At 42.5% G+C, this 22001-nt stretch overlaps 1 protein-coding gene across 1 annotated transcript; it reads left to right on the plus strand.

Moving 5' to 3' along the window:
• Positions 1-448: 448 nt before the first annotated feature.
• On the plus strand, positions 449-19721 carry LOC140335323 (protein mono-ADP-ribosyltransferase PARP14-like; the record flags this gene model as incomplete). The annotated part of the gene is given in 17 exon segments (XM_072417877.1): positions 449-569; positions 1546-1667; positions 2311-2335; positions 2755-2940; positions 3877-4113; positions 5522-7785; positions 8210-8446; positions 9048-9269; positions 10345-10426; positions 11469-11618; positions 12043-12105; positions 12313-12492; positions 14360-14566; positions 15090-15701; positions 16332-16474; positions 18000-18174; positions 19377-19721. Coding segments are annotated over 17 exon segments (5313 nt in total), but the record flags the coding sequence as incomplete, so codon positions are not given.
• Between the last annotated feature and the right edge of the window lie 2280 nt (positions 19722-22001).

Here is a 22001-nt window from a genome sequence, read left to right on the forward strand (position 1 = left end):
CAGGGGTCAGGTGTGTGTTATATTTATTGTACAGGGGACAGGTGTGTGATATATACACAGTGCCAGGACAATATCTGCATGGAGTTTGTACGTTCTCGCTTTGTGTAAGTTTCTTCTAAAACACGAATAATTTGTGTGGTAATTCCCCTCCCCCAATAACATTACATTGGGGCATTTTGGAGTGTGTTGGCGCTATACATATAGCAGAGGGGTATATAGGGCGCTATATCTGGGTGTCACCCTTGGTGATATTTACAGTTCGGATCTCCGGATTTCCCCTGAAGAGGAGGAGAGAAATCAGTAAATAGAAACAGAAAGTAAATCGGGAGAATTCCTTCGCAGCCAGCGAACCGACACCCGCCTACCGCTCACTGCCCACAGAATGGGGGAGATTTACCCCTACCCGGTGTCCCTGCAATGGGGGGGCGACCCGGACACCCTCAGGAGGCTAAAAAATAAACTTCTGCTGTATTTCCAGAAGAGGAGCGAATCTAACGGAGGGGAGTGCGAGATCCGAGACACCGACTGCAGCCGGGGGTACATCCTCATACACTACAGGGAGCAGGAAGGTAGGTACCGGGGTGTAATTATGTACTACAATCCCAGGAGGGGGAGGGGTATTATTATATACTACAGGGAGCAGGAAGGTAAGTACTGTGGGGGGGGGTTATTATATACTACAGGAGGAGGAAGGTAAGTACTGGGGGAGGGGTGTTAATATATACTACAATCCCAGGAGGGGGAGGGGTATTATTATATACTACAGGGAGCAGGAAGGTAAGTACTGTGAGGGGGGGTTATTATATACTACAGGAGGAGGAAGGTAAGTACTGGGGGAGGGGTGTTAATATATACTACAAGGAGGAGGAAGGTAAGTACTGGGGGAGGGGTGGTATTATATACTACGGTGTTAATATATACTACAAGGAGGAGGAAGGTAAGTACGGGGGAGGGGTTTTATTATATACAATGAGGATATGGAAGGTAGGTACTGAGGATTGGGGGATCCTTATACACTTCATGAAGGAAGAAGGTAGGTACTGAGGAGAAGGGCAGAGGTGGGTAGCCCCCTCTTGACAATGCCGGTCACCTGGCTGTCTGCGGCTCCCCTCTGAGACTAATCAGGGAAGTCGCGGTGATCCCAGAGCTCCGGGTTTGCAGATTTATCAGATCACCATGACAGCCATGGAACAGGTAGGTTCAGGAGAGGTAAAGGGTTCCCTTATCCTGTGACTTTCCGAATGGTGAGAATACAATTGGTGACAATCGTGAGATCCCAGCTGAATGTGCACTTACCTGGGCTGGGGGAGGGGATTGCAGCCTGGACTGACAGGAAAGCAACACAAGCAGAGGCCCAAGGTAGCAATATTATGTAGGGGGGGTCAGTGGAGTTCATATTACGGGAGTGAATGTTACAGTGAATCTACAATGAATCTGGGAGTGGTGTAGGGAATGTATATATGTCTGGTCCCATCTGTCATTCCGATCCGTGGGATGGTCATGTGACATTCCTGCAGCCAATCCTCATCATGTTTGTCCTTCCAGTACGGGATCGAGTCCTGCAGAAAAGTCGCCATGTGCTGAAACTGCCCAATAGGGAAGAGCTGCACCTGAGGATCACCCTGCCCAATGCCCCTGACCCAGCAAATACAGCAGAACCGGCCTCTGTAAGTAAATGCACCCAGGGCGGCCTCCATATTGGGGTCACAGAATAGGGTTTGGGGGTTTTATAAAAGGAGATTGTACACGTGTCACATGACTTTCTACTTCCTGTTCTTAGTGGGATCGATTGATCTGATTGGCCTATGTCCTGTTCAGTCAGCAGCCCCCGTCCTTTTACCTCCCACTAAAGAAGTTCAGAGGGGCAGAACAAATATGGCAAGGTGTAATTGGGTGTGTGTGTGTGGGGGGGGGTTCAGGTCCATAAGCGTGCAGGGCCAAAAGGCCCCCCAACCTCTTCCATGAACCCTGAACTACTGTAATATTCTAGGTTGCCCTTTTTGCCCTTGCCGCTACTGCTGAATTGCCCATGGTAGCTGCCTCTCCTGTCTACCCCTTGGACCAGCCTGTGTGGACGGTAGAAGTTGGGCTCAAGAATGGGGACAAATCACGGTCCACAGACAAGGACTGGGTACCCCCCATTATAATATATCACTACAATGCCACTACTGACCCCACGGGGTCCGAGGGCCACTCAGTAAAGATCGGCGTCCCCCCCCCCCACTCAGATTGGGCTTTGGGTGGCTCATTGGTTAGTCATTGGAAAATAAGAATTGAAATAATTTATTTTTGTCTTTCCTTTGTTTTCAGGGTGCCGACCATGCTGAAGACACAGGTGAGAGATCAATCATTGGACATATTTGCCCACGATGGTGGCAGCAGTGGGGGGCATCTTTTCTGCCACTGACAGCCCTGGGGCTTCCATTAAGTAATAAATGTGGAGAAGTTTTCTGGTTTTGGGAGTGGGGGGGGGGGGGTATTAGAAGCCCCTCCCCACTACTCCTGTCCTCCAGACAAAGTTTTACGGAACAGGAAGTAAAGAGAACATCATCATGGGCAGAAATGAAAACCTGCCAGGTGTTGTAGTTGTCCTGCAGTGCACTACAGAAAACCACGTTCTGTATTCCTGTGTCTGGTCCCATCCCTTTTAATGTCCCCCCGAGACAAATGGGCAGCTCTGCCAATGAACAATGTGATCTTTGGATGTCGTTATTGTAGATCCCATTCATCCTGGAATGTTTCCCGCTATTCCAGGTGATGAGGTGACCCCACTCACCCCGTCCTCTCAAGTTTTGATTAAGAACATCCAGGACACCTACAAAACCGAGACGTTAAACCTCCTGGTGGAGAATATCAGTGGAAAGGCCGAGGGCGAGGGTTTCTACATGGAGAGAATCCAGGAGCTCAAATCTGCTGTTGTCACCTTCACTTGTGATATTGGTGAGTCCAATCATTGTGACTGAATGGCCCATCATGTAGATAGAGGGCCTGGAATGGGCCTACAACTCCCATCATGCACCACCAATGGCCCTTGTTTGCCCTAAATGGGGACCCACCATACAAGATCTGTGGTCTACGGAATCCCTCCATTCTTTATCTGTAGAGTGCTGGGGAGCATTTAAGGAAAATGTTTCAGGTTTTCAGGTCAAATATGCAGAATATACAATAAAGTCTTTTAGGAAAAAACTAAGAAAACCCAAAGTACCAAACACTATAAACAGAAAACATAGAATCAACCACTCGTATCTTAATATGAATTATTATTTGTACTCAAGTATAAACTCAGTTTTGCCCTCAAAATGCCTTTAGTATTAGAATTTTGGTATATACAGTAGATGGCGCTGTGTCTTCATATAAACATAAGGTATGAGTTTAAGCTTTTATATGAGGACACAGCATCATCTACTGGTGGCCAACAGAAATGCTCACATGTTCATTTAAGAGTAAGTGACCAATCATAACCAAGTCAAATAGTACACAATATTGTAAAAAAGGAGGAAAAAAATAAACTGAAACCATGTGATTTCACATTCACCCCATTTAAATAAATATTTAAGAAGTAAAACACAATGGGTGTATTTATTCATGTTCATTTTATTGACATTGACTGGCCCATTTCTGTGCTGTAGGTTTATTCTGGGGTCAGTGTAGCTTTCCTGTTTCAGGTAAAAGTAGGTTATTATTCAAGTATATACACATATAAATCCCACATTAGCTGGATTCCACCATTCCTCTGGTACCACAACTTTTTGTTACACTATTATCAATTGCCAGGTTTGAAGCTCCCCAGCAGGCCGGCACAACGTTTCCCTTGCTTTCACACATTTGTATTTTTTCTGCTGGAATTGGGGAATTTTTGCTGTGATTTTCCTCCAGATATTCCGGGATTCATCAGAACTTTCTCCAGCAGCCTCAGAGTGATTCACTACAATCTGACAGCGAGACCTCTGGAGGAATGCATGAGTGTCCAGGTGGAGAATCTACCGGAGGACGCGTCTGAGATGCATCTGGCAATGTTCTTTGAGAACTCCAAAAATGGAGGAGGAAAAGTCAAAGAAATTGTGATGTTAGAGGAGGAGAGGGCAGCACTAATCACGTTTCATGACGCAGCAGGTGAGTTCACAACGTTCACTGGGCATACACATCCTAAAGGTGCTGGAGGTTCTTGTTGCCCAAAGTGGCTAATATTGCCCCAGGCAGCACATTGGGACCATTTGTGGCCGACACCTCATTGCTCATAATCTATGCAAGCAGGGACTCAGAAAAAAGCGAGTGAATCAGACCCCACCACTGGTTCTGGACAACTTTGCTGTGGCGCCAATGCCAGCTTCTCTGCCAGGGGAACGTTTATTATATATTTGACCAACAGAGAAGCTTTTTGTCCTTTTCATTACATGTGATGTGCTTTGAGGTCATTAATGGTAATGGTCTCATAACCCAATTTATTACCATCAATGGTAATAAATTGGGTTATGAGAGGCTGGGTGACACCAAAACACCTGACATCACCACTGCAAAGCCACAAAACAGCCATAAAACTACCCAATTGTGTCACCGGGTATTCTAAATTCTGAAAATGAATGTTCTTTGGTGAATCACTTCACCAAAGGACATTCATGCAGGACATTCATTTCACCCAGGAGATTGCAGGACTTCACACTTATTGTAACTCACTAGAAACATATTAAATGAGCATTCATTTTCATTAGAAACATTCCAAAATACCCAAACATAGAAAAGAACAACACAACGCTGTAGACATAATTTCACCTTCAGCCACTTAAATACAATCCGTTCCTGTTTACTGATGCATTTTGCAGACTTAATTAGGAATATTATTGAAGGGGGAACAGTATAGCTTTTCTGTAACAGCAAAATAAGTTCATCAATATCTTTATAATAGAATAATAAATATCTAATATAATTACTACTCACAATCATGGTATCAACAATTAAAAATGTTTCCCCTTGGTGTCATCATCGCTCATCCATTCCCTGGACCCGGGCAGCAAAAGAATATTTTAAAATTCAACCTCATAAGGTGGGTTCTTTATAGGTGACTTTTCTTGGGTAAATGGTCAAATGGATGTGAGTTTTTTTGACCCAGGGATTTCTCGATAATAATTAGACATCTTAGTTCAGTGTTGAACCCTAAAATGCTTTTTTAAACCGGGGAGGGGATGAAATTGTAAGTAGGTGGCAGTCCCTGTATTATGACCCAATTCATCAGTATGCACCTGTAAACGGCCTGGTGGTTACTGAAAAGCGCCGGTTGGTGCCTCCGGCTAGAAAGGGCTAGGGAGAACACTGTTTAATATGTTTCTAGTTGGGTTACAATAGGTGTCTGAAAAGTCCGACAATCTCCTAGAATTATATGTCTGCTATATTTTATATATGGGACATAGAGTGATGAAATATATATTACAACCCCTTGAAAATTTACTGTATTGAACAATTGCTTTGCAGAACTTAATGTGAAAGTAATGTGAAATATCAACCATCTGTTTGTTTGCTTCTCCAGATGTTAAAAGAGTGTTGAAGAAGGATCACATGTTTTCCAATAGGAATATATCTGTGTACCCCTACTACCCATCACTGGGTCTAGTGCTGTATGGGAGGGAAGGACCTTGTATAGAAATACCAAAGCCTATAACATTTAATATCAGCCAATACATTTTGCAATATATCTGTAATAAAGAAGGATTAAAGAACAACATAAATGTGAAGATGATGCAGAAACATTGTGAGATTAAATGGCCAGATCAGGACTGCCAGAATCCGGTCCTTCAGCTTGTTTTCCCTTCCACCTTATCCAACCAGCTCAGGTCAGCAGTAAAGATTATACCAACATGGAATGAAGACGTTTATAATGAGTTCTCCCTTTTTATATCAAAGTTCAAAGTAACAGAACATATTATGGACTGGTCAGTGTGGGAAGCTATAACAAAACATGTTAACAGCCCCACTTATACTGAAGTACTCATCACACCAGACTTTGATTCAGAAAAAGTATTCCTGGCAGGATTGGTAAAGGATGTTACAAGGATTGATCCCATATTCAGAAAACTGGTGGAAGAAACCACCAAACAGGTGGAAAGAAACAGTAAAATCAAGACTGAGACTTTATCCATGTCTCCAGCCTTCTATCAAATTACACGTAACAGTGGCCTGCAGGGGAAGATTCTGGATCTAGTTCCAGAACTGAAGATTGACTATGATGTGCCAACAAAGAAGATCCGACTGTGTGGGATGAGGGAAGAAGTTCTCACTGCTAAATGTGAGATACTCAGCATCAAACAACAAATGAAATCTAAATCTATCCAGATGAATCCGCACCTAGTCCATTTCCTGAAATCCACCGATAATGAGGAATTATCATGTCTGCTCTTTATAAATAACAAAATTAACGCACTGCTAGAAATTGAGGATGACGCTGTGACACTGACGGCCTTCTCTAAGGAAGATCTGATTAATGCTGAAGAACAAGTAGAGGGAAAACTGCTTCATAAACAACTTTTAGTTGAAGACAAAAGTCTCCTTAATACTGTAGAGTGGAGAAGTCTTTCTTCATATCTGCTGCAGTCATGTAATACAGAGAAGAGCAGAGTTCTGATCCAGGAATCTCTGGTCGGTACAGAAATCAATGTGATCATCGCCGGCCTGGCTTCCGAAGTACAAAAATGTTATCAACAAATCAGTGACTTTCTGGAGAAGAATTCCACCATACAGATAGAAATTCCAGTTCAAGCAGCAGCGATGATAAGGTTCATTTGGGAGGAAAAGAAGGAAATTTTAAACAAAGTAAAGAAAAATGCAAATGTAACAAAGAATCAGAACAATATTTGCCTGTCAGGTCCTCGGTTGAAGGTCCGAGAGGCCGAAAAGGTCATTAAGGACATTGTGCTGTCACTTCATTGTGATACTCTGCGCATCGACAAACCTGGAGCCAAAAAATTCTGTAGAGACAATGAAGAAGTTCTCATTACAACTGCAAAGACGAAATTCGATTGTGTGATATATTTAGAGGAAGTTGAGCTACAAGGAAATGTGTCTGCTAAACCCCAATTCCAGATTATTACCCCAAGTGGCCTGACCCTCTCTGTCTATAAGGGTGATCTATGCCGTCAAAGTGTGGATGTCATTGTAAATGCGGCCAATGAAGATCTGCAACATATTGGGGGTTTGGCTAAAGCTATTCTGGATGCAGCAGGACATAAACTACAAGATGAGTGCAATCAGATAATCAGGAAGGAAGGTAAATTGTCCACTGGGAATTCGGTCATCACTGACGCAGGGAAATTGCCGTGCAAGCAGATTATACACACAGTGGGCCCTCGATGGGATGAAAATTCACCGTCAAGATGTGAACGACTTCTACGCAGGGCAATCACCACCAGTTTGCAGCTAGCATCTGAGAAGTGTCACAGCTCCATAGCAATTCCAGCAGTCAGTTCTGGGGTGTTCGGATTCCCACTCAAATTATGTGTTGAAAACATAGTAGAAGCCATTCAGGATTTCGTAGAGGAGCCCAGAAAACAGAACACTTTACAGAGAATCCATCTGGTGGATGTGAATGATGAAACAGTCAACACTTTCACCAAGGTTATAAAGGCCAAATTTGGTAACCAAAGGAGCATCTTTCCAACTACATTATTGGCATCCCAGCCGGTCAAACTACCAGCAAAGAACCCACAAGAGCAACTGAACCAAAGTCCAGGCAAAACCGTGTACACCAAAGGAGGACTGATCATCAAACTACTGGAGATGAACATTGAGGATTGTACGGTAAGTAGATTCACCAGCTAGAGTAAGACTTCAGATAAATGCTTTCATGTTTAGGGGATAGGTAAAAACCCCTGTCAAAACTTTAATGTAGTGTGAGCCCCATTGGGGAAAATATTGTTTTTCTGTCTAATTGTGATCATAAGGATTGAAGAGACACAGACAGCAAGAAAACCCATCAGATACCCGTTATAAATACTTGAATAGGATAATCAGAGAGATACTTTAATCTGGAGTATTGTGTATGTATACATCCATGCCCTAATTAGAGAACATAATAGTGGAAGCACAGAATTCAGTATCACAAATTTTTTAAAAGCATCTGCATATTTTGCTTTCTGTAGTCTGCTATATATTAGAATTCCAAAGATTGCTATTTGTACTTTTTGAATGTCCTTGGTAATGTTGTCACGTCTCTCCATGACAGACCGATGTAATTGTGAACAGTGTTGGAGCTGATCTGGATCTGAATAGGGGTGCTATAGCCAAAGCCTTGCTGGCTCAGGCCGGATCTAATATTCAGCAGCTCCTGAGTGATGAATGCTCAGGCATTTCAGCGATATCAGGATCTGTGTTTAGCACCGGTGGCTGCAATCTCAACTGTCAAGAGGTTCTTGATGTTGTGTCCCCTCAATGGGACAACGGACAAGGAGCATCAGAAACGGTACCTCGTGGCCTGCAGTGTGTGTGCTGGGAAATTCATTGTGTAGCTGAGGACTGCAAAGAGAGAGAACTTCTGGAAATCTTTATGTTGCCATATATTGAAGCTTAACAGTCCTTAGATGTGTTGGCTGCATGAGATGATTTTCATTTAAAAGCAGGGTTGTCACCCTAGAACAGGACTACAAAAAATGTAATTTCTTTCTTTGTTAGATGGGGGAGGTGTTCTGTAGTCTTCAGACATAGCTGGGAGAAATGTAAGGGATAAGAGTGCAGCACAGGGAGAAAAACAGGAAATTATGTGGATTTTTTTAAGACTTGGTCAGGGAGCCTCCAACATTCAGCTCTTTATTGTACATAGAGTTGGGGTCTGGGAGTCTCCAGCGTTTAGTTCTTTATTTTGCATGGAGTTAGGGAGTCTCCAGGGTCCATTTCTTTATTTTGCATGGGGTTGGGGGTCAGGGAGTCTCCACCGTTTAGCTCTTTATTTTGCATGGGGTCATGGAGATTGCCCCACTCCGACAAACTCTCCATATGTCTACTTTCTATGTGTCATCATTTATTTTGGCCAGAGTTAAAACCTAATCTTGGATTCTCTATTTTAGACCCTTCGAGGAATTATTGAAGAATGTTTGACACAGGCAGAGAAGAACCAGCATAAATCAATATCATTTCCAGCCATTGGAACCGGCAATCTCGGCTTCCCTAGAGATATTGTGGCGTTTGCGATGTTCGAAGAGGTTTTTCAGTTTTGCGAAACAAACAAAGTGCAGAATCTAAAAGAAGTTCATTTCATCCTTCACCCCAGTGACAAGGACACCATCAAGGTACTGAACGTCTCAGATTTATGGTCATACTGTCAGTGTCGGGCAGCCAACCCTAACTTTCACCACAAGGGATTCCTTGGAGTACGTTCAGGTTGTTACAGTGATCTGTGGGTTTACAACATTTCATGTTTTCTGAAGAATCCTAAAATGAAATGTAATAATAATATGCAGAAAAATAAACGCAGGTAGTAAGAATAGAAGGGCCCCTGCCCTATTCCTGAGGAAGCCCCAGAAACCCCTGCAGGAACCCCAGGGACCCACAGAACCCTTTTCAATGAGGAATGATCCAGTTCCAGCATGGTCCCTGGGAGATCTCCTGATTCTCACCCCCACAGAACTGTATTATGGCTGGGGGTGATGAAGGCATTGAGGAGATTTCAGGAAGAGTTCAGTCTGGATACCTGATGAGGTGAAGAACCTTTCAGGTGTATCAGTAGATGAATAATGATGACAGGTGAACAGGTGCTTAGACAGGATTCACGGACAGTGCAGTACTCTTGGTGGTTTCCAGTGGTAACAGATTTGATTGTTACAAGCAGAAACGTGGATTACTTATAAGAGAAGATTTCCTTTTAGATGATACAAAGCCTCTCTCTTGTTCCTACTGGGCCCTGGACCACCCCACTGATAGCTGGCAGCTCATAGTCACTGATTGGGTGATACAGAAGCAGCTCCTGGGGGGAGAAGTCACTTCATAGATTGCTCCCCAGATAGGTGGTCTACATATTGCCCCTCTGTATACTTCCATTACCCACACATGGGCCATCACCACCAAGGGAGTGGAGTTCACCAGATTTTATCCAGAGTTCTTGGTACTGCATTGTACAACCACAAGGAGACATATGAATACATGATGACCTAGCACTCAACCCCCATCTCTCTGTGCATTGTCTGAGCTTCCAGGCCACTTTCATAGAGTTGTCAATCTTTATTGGCGTTATTTTATTCAAACATATTATTATTGCCCCGAATATCATCTTCGATAGTACACATTCATTCAGAGCCACATGTGTTGTATGACATTTATGTTTCTCTTGTTGTATAATTAGCATTTTCCTTTGCTTTGTATTTACAGACATTCAGAAGTCAGCTTACAAACTGCACTTACCATGGCACCAGTGGGGCCACCAACAAGCAATCAGCAGGGACTGGATCACGTACGTTTTCATCATCTAAATGTTTGCTGTAGAGACGTTATCCCCCAAATCGATATTAGATATTTATTAATGCAGACACAGTCAGATTCTAATTGATGATATTATATATACATATGTCTGTGGACACATGACCATTACACCCATATGAGCTCCTTGGACATCTCATTCCAAAACCAAGGCCATTCATTATTTTCCTCATAGCCCAATAGTATAGAATCCCCTCCCCCTTAGGCCATTAATGTAGAAGCTGCCTCCTTTTAACAGCCTCTGTGACTTTCAACGAGGGCTCTGTGCAGGACACTCGAGTTCCTCCACACCAAACTGGTGACCCCATGTCTTTATAGAGGAGGCTTTGTACCCAGGGCACAGTCATGGGGGAACAGAAAAGGGTCTTCACCAAACTGTGACCACAAGGCTGGAAGAGCACAATTCTCTACAATGTCTTTGTATGATGGAGGATTAGCAGGGCCCTTCTCCCTTAGTCATTCGGATGATGGGGTTAACATTATTCTGGACATATAATGTATTCCAGGAAATGTGTGCTTGTTTGTTATCACTAATAAGAGTTGTTTTGTAGCCAGTGCATTTTGTTAACGTGTAATGTTATAAAGTGTAAATTATAATAAATCAATCCAGAATGCAAAGGATAATAATGTGGAGAGGGGAGAGCCAGCATGGAGACATGAGGAGGGGTGATGATGATGGAGGGTAGGGAAGAGGAAGGATGAAGATAACAGGGATCAGTGGAGAGGGCAGAGGAGGAATCTGATAAAGAGACAGAGACAGATGGAAAGAAGATGATGAACAAAAAATTTAATGATGAGACGATAATAATGACAGAAGTTAGAAAAGTGGAACTAAAAGAGGAGAATGAATAATGGCAGGGAAGCACAGGAGGTGTGATGGAAGAAGAGGAAAAAGACGAAACTTCTGCAATTGTCAGACCAACATTTTGTAAATCCTGCCAGCTGATTGTGGGTTGCTTTTGCTTGCTTCCACCCCATTTCTTAATTTTGCCATTGCATTGTGTTCTGTCTTGCAGAGTTCTTTGGTTTGGTGACAAATCCATCACTTGGGGTTCATGAAATGAAGGTCGGATCTGTCACTTATCAGGTGAAGACTGGTGATATCACCAAGGAGGCTTCTGACATCATTGTAAATTCTTCCAACCAAAACTTCACTCTGTTCACAGGTGAATAATCTCCAGAATCTTAACATTTAACTATAGATTATTATTATTAATAATCTTATTATTATTATTTTTATTAATAATAATAATAATAATATTAAAAAAACAGTATTTATATAGCGCCAACATATTACACAGTGTTGTTCAATAAAATGGGGATTAGGATGCATTCATGCAGAAATGAAAAAAAGTGTGGGTACAACAGATAATAGAATGCATTATTTGACCCATTGATACATATATTATACAACACATAATGCTCAGTATAGCCTTGTCTGAGGTGCTGACACATTCATCAGAAGACTTTCAGTTAAGACCAATCAAGTTTGACAATTACAGTTGTATGGTTTAAATAAATATATCTATCCCTGTGTTATGTAAATTAAGTTTTGTAAAGTTTTCCCGTGTTTTATATTTTTTCTTGTAGGAGTTTCCAAAGCGATTCTGGAAGCTGCTGGACCGGTTGTTAAATTATCTGCTGCATCACAGGGTAAAGCTCTGCACTGGGTTATCATTATATTTAATAAATTGCTGTTTTCAGAAATGTTTTGTAAGTTTACAATAATAGGCAATGCCAATAATAGGCAGCAGATGGAGACATGCAGAGAGAAGTGACTTTCCAGCATTGGGGTTGGCACAGTTGGTGGGCATTCATCAAGTGGCATCCATGAACGTTTTATTTTTATTTTTCTGACAGGTGCCCAACCTAATAAAGGATATGTCATCACTGATTCTGGGAACCTCAGCCAGTGTAAATGGATTCTCCATATTTCAGGACCAAAAGAGTCGGCATCTATCAAAACAATTGTCAAAGTTGCCCTGCGGGTGTGTGAAAAGAATCAAGCTTCTTCCATTGCCTTCCCTGCTGTGGGAACAGGTATGGGAGATGTATCAGAGACAGTTCTGTTTTCTTGTACAAGAAGAAAAGTAAGTGTTAGAAATTGAGAGTTTTCTTTGCCTAATTCTTAATAGAATACATACAGGTAATGGGCTGTGACCACATACCCTGGGTACCACAGAAGATACAAAATTACAGCACGCCCCTCTACCCCCTACATATTTCTAGCAATTATTTGCATAAAAATAAGGATGTCTGGTATGCATCTATTGCAGTGCAGGTTTAACCTGACCAGCATTACCATGACCCCTCACTGGCAAATACTCTGATGTGTTAACATGATAATGGCCAAAGAAGATGATTTGTCAGTAAACACCTGAAGCCCACAGCTTGTAAATATGGGGAAGACAGACACAGGAGAGCTACAGATCAGCTCTGGTCACTGACCATCATTGTGCAAAACAAATTGAGAGATATCTTTGCTCCAATCCAAGGATCGTACAAATATTGTATATGACACATGAGCTGCTAAAAGGATGTGACCCCATGGTAATACTGAGGATTCAGAAATACCCCTCTGCTCCCCTAAATATTTTAGGTAAATGTTTGCAATTAATTAAAGTTTGCTATAAGTACCTATATGGGGGATATGTAGATCCCACCAGTAAGGGCTGCTGGGGTTCTGTGGGTTCTCTCTTCTGGTGAGGAAATAAATACACCCAGGCCATAAATATAGTCCAATGGTGTACTGAACATCAAAGAACAAGAGAGGGGGAGGATGGGGTGCAGGATGTGGCATTTCTACAGAACCCATGACCCAGAGGAGGGGGGGTTAGTATCCTGGACACATCCCCCCTGGTCATTCTTCTCTGCTGCACCCTAATCCACCTCCCCGGATCCCATCTAATCTCAATGCCTAGAGCTGCCCATCCACATCCCACCTCCAGGTTGGAATAGCCCCATTGTTGACAATTCAGATATTTGGGGACCACTGCAGGATTTTATTAACATTGAGTGGGGTGCATTGTTCTCCAAGAGGGTGGCAAGAGCTTGTTCCAACCTCCAACAGGCCCAAGCCCCACTGCAGAATAAGCAATGGCCTAGTTGAGTCACTCAGCACTCCCCTGCTCGCTGACCCATAGCTGACTCCCTGAGATCTTCCAATATTTATCTCCCACAAAGAGCTCTCCTCCTGGGCACCAATAAAACTACATAGCTGCATAGGGGAGCAGACAATTGATGATCTAGAAACATCCAGACATGTTACTCCCTAAACCTCTGACAGACCCCAACACATAAGCTCCCTGCAGATATTTTGCACAATAGGCAGAGTAGGGACCGGCTAGAGAGGGATCACTAGAATACAGCTGTCCATCTTGAATGTGAATTACAATGCATATGAAGAAGCAGAAATAGAAATATGGAGGAGTGTTCAGTAATATGAAAAGGGGAATTCAGAATATTTTAAAAAATTGATTGTGCCTCTACTGCACCCAGTTACCCCCTGATTCTGCCTGTAATGAATGCAATTACAGCCACAAAGAATTATGAAGGTGGGTGTCTTCGTGGCACACTGGAAGCAGCAAATAAAGTTTTGCTGCAGTTTTGATATTGGCATGAATTTCTCCCTTTTTACATTTTTACTGCAAAGCTGCTGCTAAAACATTTTTTATGAAAACACAAATTCTTCATATTCTGAATGTTAAAGCCGAACCAGCTTTCACCGGATTCACAGGTGACACACCTGCCCTGTAATGTGGCATTGTGGTGCTGCACAGTGCTTGGTTGTAGTTTGGGCGCTTTTTTATCACCTTGCTTTGCAGTGGCAGCTCATTCATTAGGCTGCTTTCAGATGTGCATGGAAGCTCCACATGGATCTGAAAACATTTTTATTTTGTTGATACAGGAGCAGGGGGATTAGCTGCCTCTGTTGTGGCCAACTCAATCCTCGATGGTTTGGTGGATTTCATCAAATCGAAATCAGCTGGTGTGCTTCAGACAGTGACCGTGGTTCTTTTCCAGCAACACATGCTGAATGATTTCTACATGAGTATGAAGAGACTAGAGGGGACAGCCCTGCCCCAAGACAAATCCATCATCACTAGAATTACAGGTGAGTGTCAGCTCCACATGGCTGATTCGGATTGGCCAGGTAATGGGGAACAAACAATTCCTGGATGAAGTATTTTATCTGTATCAGGTGACATCAAACAATCTGAAGTGGTTGTAGTTTCAGTATTGGATGGTATAGAAATGTCAGTTAGTTAATGCCAGCACACGACAGTCCTATCCTCCAGTTAACCCAAACTGCTTGACATCCTTTGATTGTATTAATTACTCCATTTTAGTGTGCTGATATCCTGTAGACTCTTTGCATTCACTTTTTGTCTACAATAATTTTAGTAAAGGCTGCTTCCTCAGAATGGGTAACCTATTGGTGAGGATATCAGACCTTGTCGTTGTAATGTGCTGTAAACCTATTTATTCAGTGAATTAATAAATATCAGGTCGGCTGTAAACGGAACATCCATGGAGTTCCTGAAATTCATGTTGCCCATAAACACCATTTCTGATCTTTGTGTTCAGGATTTCCTTTTTCCAGCAGTTGCTGACTTGTTTCTTTCTTTTCTCTGTAGAATGGTTAATGTCACCGAAATTTGAAAAGCCGGTCCAGCAGGTCCAGAAGCTGAGCGCCTTCCAGTTGGTAGATGGCATTGAGCCGGTGATATTCAGTTTGTGTGCAGAGGATAAAGGGAATATGGAGAGGACAAAGGCCTGGCTGCAGAAAAAGATAGAATATGAGCAGGCAGAGAAAGTGATCAGAGAAGAATGTATCTCAGAATTAGAAGAAGCCGAAGTCCAGAACATCTCCGACCTCCAGAAAAAGTACCAGGTCTCTGTAATTTACAAACCCCCTGACCCTTCCATGCGGGTTATGGGCCTCACCCGGGATGTCCTGGTTGTATCTGGGGAGATTGAAATGATTATAAATCGAGTCAAAGACAAAAAGAGCCAGGAAAGGGCAGCTGAGCTGACTGGGAATCTGGTGGAATGGAGATATGTTAATGGAGGGAATATGGTTCCCTTTGACAAGTTGACAAACCTGAAACTAGAAGAGGCAAAAATTGACAGCAAGGTTCAGATGACAGTCCAAGTCCGAGCACAGCAATATACCATCAATTTTCGAAAAGAAATAGCCACAGATCAAAACGGAAAACAAATTCAGATACAACGTGTTGTGAAACATGGTAATGAGACTTTTTTGTTTTAATGTTTATATAATAGCACCGACATAGTTTATAGCGCTGTACAGCATGAGCTGGGTGGTGGATCAGAAGGGATCCTGGTGGAAATTTTGTGCTAATTGATAAAAAATCATCCAGAAAAAACATCTGGCAGTGAAAGACCCTCGTCTCAGCACCTTTTTATCTAAATAATGATTCCCCATAGAACTTCATGTACCTTGGAGTGAAGAGATTGGAGTCACCGCTCACACTGGGCCACCCTAACCTATTGTTTATTTATTTTACATTATCAGGATTTCCATGGTGGTGTCAAAAGAAAAAAAACAATCTGAAATTGTCAGGAAAAGTTTTTTTTAAGGCCATAATTAAATCAATAAATCTGGTGGCAGCCCAATGTCTTATTATCTGCTGCTCCATGACTGGTTCCCTATCTCTCCATTCCAGGGAAGTGGGGGGAATAGGGCAGCCTGAGGATCTAGGGCGGGGATGTTAATATAGGGGACAAGCTGTTGCTTTATCTACAGATCTGAGTGTATTAGGGATTCTCAATCAATATCAGCCTTGTAAATACTTATAGGTGACATTGTGCACCAAGGTTTAATTTTGGCTCTAACCACTCATCTCATCTTTCAGATGGTGATTCTCTTAGATTACCAACACACTGGAAGGACATGGGTAAAACTCTGATGATGGAAGTAGAAGTGGTCAGAGGGACTCCCGAATATTCAACTGTACAGAACAAATTCCAGCAAAGCTGCAGACTCACAATCCTGAAGGTATCATCTCCCATACATTGTAATAAATGTCAGGGATATCATTCTGGGTGGAAATGATGGTGAAAACACCATTGTGTTGCTGGGTACTCTGCTTTCCTCCCACATTCCAAAAGCATGCAGTTAGGTTAATTGCTTTCCCCCCAAAATTGCCCTTAGACTGTATTGAAGACATATGACTATGGTAGGGACATTACATTGTTGGCTCCTTTGAGGGACAGCTAATGACATCATTATGGACCGTACAGCGGCAACATAATATGTGCCAAATAAATATAGGATATTAAAAGCTAAAGACTAAAGGTGCGTACACACTTCCAATTTTTATCTTTCAAAACGAACGACGAACGATCGATTGGGCAAAAATCGTTCGTAAAAAAAGTAACCAACGACGCCGACGAACGAGGAAAGTCGTTGGAAACGAACGACCGGACCGGCGGATCGGATTGGACGACGATCGTTCAACATCGTTCGTGTGTACGATCGTTCGTTGATCGTCCATGGTCTGAGCATGCGTAATGAACGAACGTTCGTTCACTTTCCTGTCGTGCACATAGTTCCTCTATCGCTCAAACGATCGTATCTATTGTGTGTACAATATCTGCGAACGATCGTGTCGTTATCTCTATGTGCAGGATCGGTGCTATACGATCGTTCGTAGATATCGTGCAGGATCGTTCGTTTTCCAACGATAATAATTGGAAGTGTGTACGTAGCTTAACAGGGGCATAAAAATGAATTGACTATGCAGTAAAACTTTGGCTAGCCCCCTGCCCTTTGGATACCTCACTAAAAAAGGGGGGCTTAGCACAGCATCAGCTTTTGGAAATGCTGAAACCTCCGGGTACTCCGGTTTCCTCCCACATCCCAAAAAAAAAGAAAAACATACAGTTAGGTTCATTGGCTCCCCCTAAATTGACCTAGACTACATTAATGACATATGACTATAGTAGGGACATTAGATTGTGAGCTCCTTTGAGGGACAGTTAGTGACACAACTATGGACTCTGTACAGCGCTGCGTAATATGATGGCGCTATATAAATACTGTATAATAATAATAAATAATAATAAACCTGCAGTCCACCATCCCTGCCCCCACCCTAGCACTAAATCACACCAAGCGAAAACACACTCTGACTTGATCTCTGCCTCAACTCCAGGCTGTGTATCTCCTGTGCTGTGCTTCCTCCTGCCAGATCTCCTCTGGGGCACATAATTCTCTTCTCAGGCTGCCAGCCTCATTTTCCTCTTGATTTCAGCCTTTACTCTGCACACCAAGGGACAGGGCAACATTTAGCAGATATGATCAGTTAGAGTCACAAAGCTGCTGATAAGTTAAAATCTTTCTGCCTCTCCTGTGCCAAGCTGGCAATCCAAGTGTCATAGGAAGGAGAGTTGGCAATGGGCAAGTAGGATATTCCATCCGAATGGTAGTCGATGTGTCTCTCTGTTCTTCCTATCACTGCTGTATGATAGGTGGAAGGCAGTGCATTAAGTACAGCTAAACCTTTTCTATCTTCTTCCAGATTCTCCGTGTACAGAACAGAGATCTCTGGTTCAACTACCAAATAAAGAAGAACCACATTGACTCCAAGAATGGTTCCACCAACAATGAGAAAGAGCTATTCCATGGGACCGACTTGAGCTCCATCCAGCACGTTAATAATAACGGATTCAACCGGAGCTACGCAGGGCGAAATGGTGAGATATTTCCAAGAAACAATTCCAATGTAATCTGTAATGTGAGACTCTTTTAGATCATCTGCAGGAGGTCCATACATTTATCTATCGGATGAACTCCATGGAGATTTGTCTTTTCTTTTATTGACCAATGGCAGAAATCTGTAGCTGACTTCATGGTGGACTCACAGCCGACCCTTCTATATATAGCCCGGACGGTATTCATTAGTGGACCGAAATCCCATTGGGGTTCGAAGGTTCCGATGGCCTCTTTCTCAGGGCTTTAGCCTTTGAGCTAGAGGGAATTTGCAGCCAGCCATTGAAGCGAGGTGTAATATATACATATTGTATATAATAATATTATATATAATAAAATAATATATTAGTCTAGTGTAAAGTTCTAAAAACCACTAAATGTTTTCTAAAAACCCCTTAATGTTCTTCTCTCTGTTTGAAGATCCACCCAGGGTGCCAGCTCATGACCATGGCCCACTGGAGTTCTGCCTGGGTCCCATCAGGACTGATGTAGCCAATATCATCTTTATTATTATTAATATTTAACAGTATTTATATAGTGCCAACATATTACACAGCGCTATACAAAGTCTATAGTCATGTCACTAGCTGTTCCTCAAAGGTGCTCATAATCTAATGATCCTGAGTTAAAAATTAACTAGAATAATATATATAATATATTTTTATCGCTCTTTTGTGGCCATCCACACCTGGTCCTCATTTGGGTTCCAGGTCTTTGGCCATTTTGATTGGTCAGGCTGGAATGACAAAACTCCTGCACATGCATTCCTGGTAGCCTGGGGTAATCATCATTGCACACTGAGCATGCGCAGCTCATTGTATACAGTATCTGGTAAAAAGGCAGATAAGTTTGTTTTATTGCAGAAGAGACGTTCCCTTGTCCCCTTTTCTGTCCTTATTATTTTTAATAATTACACTCTAATATGGTATGGTGTACATCAGAGTGTGACTTTTCCTTGTTGCATCCTGTGTGTTGTATCTATTTATTAAGCAGTAAATCTGACATTCCCTCAAACATTCCCTGCTAATAATCAGTTACTGCCATTGAAACACATGGACCTGGAAGATTCCCTTGAAGGAATGTCTAATTCCCTGTTAGTGTCATCTTTTTTTTTCATTCGCACCTCCAGCTGCTCTGTTTTTTTTCCGTTGTTTATTTTTGCATGAGTTTTTTTTTTTTTTTACAGCTGCAGCCTACGGAAATGGAACTTATTTTGCCGTAAATGCAAATTACTCTGCTAGCAGCTCATACGCCAAACCTGACATCAATGGACAGAAGCACATGTACCTGGCCCGTGTTCTCACCGGTGTCTTCTGTAATGGACAATTTGGAATGATAACTCCTCCAGCCAAAAATACCGGCAACGCCACCGACCTGTATGACAGCGTGACGGATAATGTCCAACGGCCTACAATGTTTGTGATATTTAATGACATTCAGGCCTACCCTGAATATCACATCATCTTCCATTGATGATCTATTACATGTAGCTGGGGGGGGGGGCACAAATCTCCGGCTCTGCTGTCACAACATACAAGGAGACAATGTACATTAAATAGGGATTGCAAATGACAGACTAATACAGACAGTGATACAGGAGGAGAGGACCCTGCCCCGAAGAGCTTACAATCTAGTAGATTTATATCTGATATAAAGTCTAAGACATTACATCGCTGCGAACCATATCAAAATATTATTTTTGAGGAAGCCCCATCGGCGAAATGTGTTGGGCGGTAAGACAACTTGAGCTCCAACTTGATGTTTTATGTCTATCATATGAATGGAGGAAATGTTCGCATGACATGTGACATATACAATACATTTTTATTTGCCCCGTGCTTTCTTTTCCTTTCCACTCAGCTTTATTTTATTATCTTACAACGATTTGTCTGTTCTCTGTAATCTCTATGGCTGATTGCTGCACTCTTTCCCCATCACTTCAGACTGGATCTCTCTGAGCTCATTTGCTTCTGACTGAGTAGGAGGAAGAATTGGGCGACAATCCCGGATGGTGCCATATAGGAGAAATGATGATCCAATAGAACTTTATTCATATACACTGCCAGGGACGAGCCATCCATCCTTCTCTATGGGATTTACACTATAATACAATGCAAATGATTATTAGTAATAATGTTAGTTATAATAAGAAGTGTCCTTGGAATATTTTACCTCAGGGCAAAATAAATAAATAAATAAATATATATATATATATATATATATATATATATATATATATATTTATTTATAAATATATATGCAATTATTAGCTGAGACCTTTAGGGCCCATTCACGCAGCACCAACTACCCCATAACACCCCTGAGACCCATAAATGATCTGTAACCCAATGCATGGAATTCTTGCACTTTGCTGCCCCCTGATGGTCACAGTATTGTAGCACAGGAGCCTTCTCAGGGTTTGTTGGGGTGCCATTCACAGGTGTGTGTTGTGTTAGCACAATGTGCTGTGTGAATGATCCCTCGGAAACTGATATCTCCATACTGCCAGCTATTGATATCTCATAAACCAGATGAGACAACTTTTATTCTCTGATCTGTCAGTTTGAATGTGAAATGGATTCTTTAGCTCATCAGATTGGAGCAATGTAACGGCAGGTGAATAAAATGTTTACAATGTTGTGATTTTCTCTTTATTTCCTTTTAACAGCTTCTGGACCCTTCATTCTAAGTGGTGGTGGGAGATGGGGGGGGGGATGGGGATGGATACACTGGGGTGGAACTCCTGACGGGGGTTTATTGCCCCAGATCACCAAAACATGAAAGTCGACAAATGCAACATAATCGGGTGAATTTACTTAAGGAATCTGTGCTGCAATTTGTGCTTCACTTAGTTTAGAGAATTAGATAAAGTTCTGCTGACTTCAATTATCCAATAATGTGCAAGGAAAAGATCTTCAGATATTTTTTCCAAAGTGAAAGATAACCACATTCCCCACAGGCAGCACAGTGGCTCAGGTAAGTGCTTGGACCTTTGCAGTGCTGGGTCTCAGGTTTGAATCTCAGCCAGGACACTATCTGCATGGAGTTTGCAGATTCTCCCCGTGTTTGTCTGGGTTCCCTCCGGATACTCTAATGGTGGTTCCCTACCACATCCTAAAAACATGCAGATAGGTTAAATGGCTACCCCCAACTTTGACCTTAGAATAAATAAAAACATACCGGTACATACTTTACTTTGAAAGCTATCCTCTCACTTCCTGTTGAGTCTACAAGAGAGAAAGCAGAGGTAGGTGGGACAAGAGCTGTGGAAGGGTTTGTGTATCAGGTAGGTGGGACAAGAGCTGTGGGGGGATTTGTGTATCAGGTAGGTAAGTGGGCCAAGAGCTGTGGAGAGATTTGTGTATCAGGTAGGTAAGTGGGACAAGAGCTGTGGGGGGATTTGTGTATCAGGTGGGTAAAGAGCTGTGGGGGGATTTGTGTATCAGGTAGGTAAGTGGGACAAGAGCTGTGGAGGGATTTGAAGGCAAAGCACAGGAGATGAATTTGGTTCTCAGGTTAAATGAAGAGAACTACAAAGAGGCAGCAGAAGAGGGGTGGTGGGAAGGCTGTGTATGGGGCAGGTAGGTAGAAGGGAAGGATGGATGAGTCTGGCTGCAGCATTCATAATAGATTGTAGAGAAGATAGTCAGGTTAGTGGAATACCAGGGAGGAGGAAGTTACAATAGTCCAGATGAGCCATTGCCCCAAAATGGGAACCACTCCACGAGGGCAGCATTCAGACAATTTGTCCCCCTGAATACACAGAGGTGCAGACACACACAGGTTTGGCTCACAATGGCCCCAGTATGCA

This window comes from Pyxicephalus adspersus, chromosome 7, assembly GCF_032062135.1.
Source record: "Pyxicephalus adspersus chromosome 7, UCB_Pads_2.0, whole genome shotgun sequence".
Lineage (NCBI taxonomy): Eukaryota > Metazoa > Chordata > Amphibia > Anura > Pyxicephalidae > Pyxicephalus > Pyxicephalus adspersus.